Here is a 6,000-nt window from a genome sequence, read left to right as displayed (position 1 = left end):
TTTAGTTTTGTTGTGTAGCTCTGAGGCATTTTATTATAGAAAGCTGGTATTCACATAAACTAATATGAACTGAAAAGACATAATACGTTTTATTTTTCCACTTTTAAAATTTATCTAAAAGCGACAAATTTCATATATACAGTTTTAAGAGCAAATGATACTTCCCACCCTACCCTCCCTCCTTCCCTTGCTATCACCCTTCCTTCTCCTTCCTTTCTTATTTTTCTTTTCATTTTTGCAATGACATAGTTTCAGTTTACTTTATAATTACAAGCTTAATACTCCACTAATTAAAGAATGCAACAAATAGAAAAATCACTTTCTCAGGAGTATAGACAAGAGCTATAAACAATAATCAGATCCCCAAATGTCAATTCGTTTACTTCATTTTTTAGCTAAACCATCTAGTAAGTCTTTAAATTCACTGATTTTGATTGCTCTGTAAGATCCTCCTTGGTCTGGGTGATTTAAGGGCATAATAAGCATCTCTTGTTTTTCCTTTTTGAGCAGTAGGGTTTACATCTGGTATTGATACTGCTTCTCTTTTGTCATCTTGCTCTGTAGTAGTCACCACTGAAAGCAAACTTTGGTAGACTTGGAAAAACTTGTTTTACTGGAGACTCTATATACTTCTTCTCTTGCAAAACCTTACAGCCTGCAAATCTGGCATCAGCCACGGTCAGTCCAACTGCTAGCACCAGGCAGGCCATTGACTGGCTCCGCTCCCACCAAGAATGGTTTATCCCAGACCAGAGGTCTTGGTCACCAACTCCACAACTTTACCAGAGAGCAACACAGCTATCAAGAAGCACAAAACACCCAAGCACAGGCACCTTTCCAAGACAGAAATTTTAAAATAATGCCTTATACAAAAAACAAGTGGCAAATCAGAAAGAATTTTGCAATGCTCTCTACTACTCCAAATGGCAGTGTGATCATCTCTTCAGACTTACTGTGCTGTTGCTCTTGTGATCCAGGGCCCAGGCTTGTGAGACAGCAGTCCCAAATTAGGCACAGGAGAGCAAAATCCCCATTTTGTCTCTGGATGACTGTCCTGATCCCAACCTCATTAATTCCAGAACTGCTGCCAACGACAAGTAAGAACTAGCATAGACCTGGAGGTCGCAGTTTAACAGAAAGAGCCTCTACAGCAGCGCACAAAGACCCCTTCTTCTACTCTTTTTTTTTTTTTTCTATTGGTTGTGTGTGTGTGTGTGAAAGAGAGTGAGTGTGTGTGTGTGTGTGTGTGTGAGAGAGAGAGAGAGAGAGAGAGAGAGAGAGAGATAGTAATTGAAAGATGGGAAATAAGCATCTGTGGGAAAAGGCAGTGTTTTAGGTTCTCAGCATTTTCATCAGCTGCTCTCTTACTTTTTCAGGATATACTTTGAGACTATTAAAATCTATTCCTAGTGAATAGATTTTAGTGAATAGTGAAAAAAAAAAAAAAAGCAGGGATACAGTGGTGCCTTCTCAATTGCCCTGTGTCTAGCAACAAATACCTAAATACTTGTATTTGTCCTTTGCATTTCCTGTAGTGGTGGCAAAGCAATCCTACGCATATTTGTGTGTGTTGGGAGGAAGTGGACATATCTCGGCCCTGAATTTTGGTGTTGGGAACATTTGTGAGACAGCTACCTGGGCTGGCCTGTTTCTCCAGCATGAAGTGAAAGGGTTATGGGTTTTGGAAGCAACTTTAATAGTTTGGCTTCCCTTTAAGGGGGCTGGTCTATCTTGGGTGTGGGAAAAGGGAGGGGTAGAGAGAACTGGAATCCCATTTAGATCACAGACAAAAAGAAACCAGGAAGTAAAGGGCGATTATTACAGCCTGCACATAGTTCAGCATGTTAAAGGCAATAGCCTGTGCTGGTTGGTTATTCATTAGCAAAAAGGAAGGAGCAGTGAGGATTAGGACCGGTCAAACAACAGGAGCAGACTGGAAGCAGAGAGAGAGCACCCAGCAAAGACAAGGTGTGGAGATTTTATCTGTTAGTGTCTTGTTAACTTTTCATTGGGAAGAAAGGCAAGATGGCTCTTTTCTGTTCTCAGATGTTTTCCTAGACAAAGCCTTCTTGATTTTACTTTATTTTTGTTGTGGGATTTCTAAGCAGACAAGAAGTAAAGGCATCTTCCCACAGAGCAGCTGCCCAGCTCCCACTGTTTTGCTAGGGGGCAGCGGCCACTGCCTCAGAAACCAAGCGTTGGCTGGCCGGTGAGTCTCTCCAGGCAAGGCTTCAGGCAGCCAGGTCTGCTGGACTTTGTTGAAAAAGAACTTTGCACACTCTCAAAGTATGGTAAGGTGGTGCTGATGTCAAAGTTGCCTGGTGGAAGGACAGAAAGTAGAATTGCCTAGACTGAGGAGGGGGAGAAGACCCTCTCCCCTTCTCTCCACGAGGGCACAATGGGCAACGTGCTTCTAAGGCTCTGGGCATATTTGGAGCCATGTCTCCCTTGCTTGTCCCAGGAAGCAGACAAACCTGTGGTGATTGAGAATCCAGGAGCCCGTTGCTCCCCTGAAGTCCCTCGGTCACAGAGGCAGGAGCCTGAGAGAAGCCAGGGCCAATACTTTGTGGCTTTGTTTGATTACCAAGCTCGAACTGCAGAAGACCTCAGCTTTCGTGTGGGCGACAAGCTCCAAGTCTTGGACACTTCTCATGAGGGCTGGTGGTTGGCCAGACATTTGGAAAAACGGGGAGATGGCTTCGGTCAGCAACTGCAGGGATATATTCCTTCTAACTATGTGGCAGAGGACAGGAGCCTGCAGGCAGAGCCGTGAGTAATACAAACCCACACTTTGTTTCTCAACTCTTAAATGGTGATGGGCAATGATTTTTTCTTCCCACCTATCTACAGTCCTCTTATTTAAAGTGAATTACTTAGAAAGTATGAGGAGGTATTTGTGAGAATTTACTAATTCAAACACAACTCCCAGGATAAATGCTTGCAACCGGCAGGTAATTGTTGTTGAAATGACTTCAATTATAGTATTCATACCCGCAGGCTCTGGGTGATTTTAATCAAGGTAAACAAAAGGCGCTTTTAGTACTCTGCCTCTTGTTTGGCTGTAAAATAACTCACGCCTCAGTTTCACAACACAACTGCATTTAATTTGTAGATAAATCATAGGAATTCTGTAAACCACACTTTGAAATCTAAAGTCCAGCTTTATAGTTTTTTTTTTTTTTTGTAACTTTTGAAGAATTCCAGGGTAATACATCAACTCTACCCCTACTGCTAAACCTAATCCCTTTCAATCTGAAAGGCACACACATGGCTAACTGACATATACAATGGCATTTAGACAATGCTGATTTTCCAGTGGAATCATCTTGGACATTTTTCTTTGAATTCATAAATCTTGAGGTATGTTCTCCAAATTACGCTTTTTACCCCCTATTATGATTAGAAACTGGCCAGCTACGGACATTTAGAAAGTTTAACAACTAAAATGATACAATAATTTCCCAGAAGAGGAAATAAAGACTTTATCTTGGTATTTAAATAATCCTGTGAATTATAGTAGAACAAAAGAGGAGAGTTTTATGCGCTGACATATTGCATCCCTACAACCATTCCTCCTTCTTTCGCTTTCACCCTCTTTTCTGCCCTCTCACCATTCATCCATCTTAGTGCCAGGCACAGTAATAGGCCTGGCGACTGGGGGAGGGAGCAAGTTCATGATAATGGGTTGAAATATGGAAAAATGTGGTCTTTTCAATGGATACTTGCTGTCTGGTGAGTTGGGAAGCAGGTGGAGACTGTTTTTGGCCCCAACCTTGTTGCCTCCTGAACTCAATGAAACACAGGACTGGAAATATCTCTTAGGAAATGTAGTCATTTAATAGAATGTTTCCTTAATGGAGGAGTCATTGGGAACTCACTCATGTCCTCATATAAGTGTTTCTTCTTCATCTTTTTTTTGGTGAGCTTTGACATTCCTTATGCTCCTAAGGAATAAAATAAAGATTGCTTCTGGTTTCCAGACTCACATGGTGATTTCTGAGATTCTTTCCAATGCCAAGAGCCTAGAAGTATTAAGCAGGGTCTTAATTTATGAGTAGATAGAAATAGTAATTTTCACTTTTGATGAATGGGATGAATTCATTCTCAAATGAGGAAATCACCTATGTGAATATTTGTTTTGTGTGATAATCTAGCTTTACTTATTCACTGATTTCATATGTGCATCTACATGTTTTCATTGTTGCATGATTTCTGTGAAATATATAGTAATATGTATGTTGTATATGCAATGTAACAGGTATATTATTAGACTAAATACTATAATATTAACTTTTGATGCCTCGACTTCGTAATCTACTAGTTTTAATTGTATCCTGCTTAGGGGCTCTGTTTCCTCATCTATAAGGTCTCCAGGGTTGCTGAAGCCCTGGATTTTTTGGTTATCTGGGAATACACGCTCTCATGTTTCATATGCAATGGTTCCGCTACAATCATAGTGCATAGAATTATAAATGCTGAAGAAAACAGTGTGCTGAAACAAGATAAGCAGCCCAAAGATGATCACTTTTTGGATGGAGACTTGACTGTAGTGTCCTTACTAATTTAGATTTTCTTTGCCTGCAAACACAAAATAACGCTTCTAAAGTATTGTGGTTATTTTTTGATTCTCAGGGGCCATCTGTAGCCAAGAATACTTTTTCTTCTTCATATAATTCCTGACCTTTCCTGCTGGACTTGGTTCTCGGCAGTGTTCCCATCTGTCACTACCATCCTAGATCGCTGAGTGAGGTTCCCTTGGGATCTTCATATACACTGGAGTAAACGATGCCCAGAAGATGCAGCCACTCAGCCTCCTGGTCCAGACAGCCTACTTGTTTCCTTTTAAGTATACACTGTGGGCTTTACCTGTGAACCCAGGTGACTTCTGAATGTTATTGCCACTGTTCAGTTAATTTGCTGCAATTCTTTCAGTACAAGTAGTTACAGTCTCTAGAATTATACTCCACTTCAAACGCAAATGATTTTGACTTACTAGACTTCTGAAAGAGGGTGTCTGAGCAGGTCATAGGTGCCTTAATACCCAAGGAATTATACAAAGCAGTGTCTTTTACTCTTTTCCTTCAGTGGGTTTTCTCAACACGTTTTTCCTTATCAATACCATGAAAGTTAATATGGCTTATTTTACAATGACCTCAGTAAACAGAATTAAAGAAAGGTTATTGTTTATATTCACATTTGTGAGGTGGGTAGATGATGGGAAACTGATGAAAGTTAATCATCTATTTCCTAATTAGACCAATTTGAAGCAATATATCTTAATATTCATCTGGTTATGTCTTTGTTCTTGACTTGCATTAATAAAAAAAATATTGGAATTAATAGTATCAGTACAACTCAGGAGAAGGTTTTAGATTTTGATTTGTTTGTTTGCTTTTTTAATATTTGGGAGTGAAGATGTTGGAAAAGAACCAGAATTTTGTTTAAAGAAACCAGTTTACTGATTGATTATTATTTCACTTAGAAATGTCTTATTTTTCTGAGTAGGTTACATTAAATGATATGTAGTAGCCTTAAAGATCTGTCTTATGAAGACATTCCATTTATCTTCAATTTTATTCTATTCCTATGTCCTATGTGGTTATATGATTGCAATTTTGTTCACATTTTCAGTATGAAATCCCTCAAAAACCTTGTGTTTTTAGTCTTATTACTCAGAATTCTCTTTTAAATACTGTGAGATCCATGCATAGTTTTATAATAATACAGATTTCCCATAAAGTTTTTAAAGTACCCTTATGTTTTATTTGCCGTTTTTTCAAGATACGGTAAAAGTTCATCCAGAAATGACATGGAAATTACATATGACTGTTATAGTCAACAATACTGGCTTTATATCTTTCTTTTATTATTAAAAGATGAAAGTATTTTAAAATATTGTGAAAAGTAAAATAACTAGTAGTTGCGTAATTTAGCTACATCATTTATCTACAAAGAATTTATAATAAGTTGTCTGCATAACTGTTTAAGTGTGCCCTAGGT

General features: G+C 38.9%; 1 protein-coding gene and 1 pseudogene across 1 annotated transcript in view; one reads left to right on the top strand and one right to left on the bottom strand.

Annotated features, from left to right (window-relative positions):
* Nucleotides 1-384: 384 nt before the first annotated feature.
* On the bottom strand, nt 385-710 carry LOC133757056 (mitochondrial import inner membrane translocase subunit TIM14-like; annotated as a pseudogene).
* Nucleotides 711-2,269: 1,559 nt separating this feature from the next.
* FRK (fyn related Src family tyrosine kinase) overlaps nt 2,270-6,000 on the top strand; it is a 138,206-nt gene continuing 134,475 nt past the window's right edge. The window contains exon 1 of the mRNA XM_062186641.1: nt 2,270-2,769. Coding sequence (XP_062042625.1) covers nt 2,399-2,769 — 371 coding nt within the window. The 5' untranslated portion in view covers nt 2,270-2,398. The remainder of the gene's footprint in view (nt 2,770-6,000) is intronic.

Source organism: Lepus europaeus, chromosome 3, assembly GCF_033115175.1.
Source record: "Lepus europaeus isolate LE1 chromosome 3, mLepTim1.pri, whole genome shotgun sequence".
NCBI classification, from domain to species: Eukaryota; Metazoa; Chordata; class Mammalia; order Lagomorpha; family Leporidae; genus Lepus; species Lepus europaeus.
This window is presented reverse-complemented; position numbering and strand designations above follow the sequence as displayed.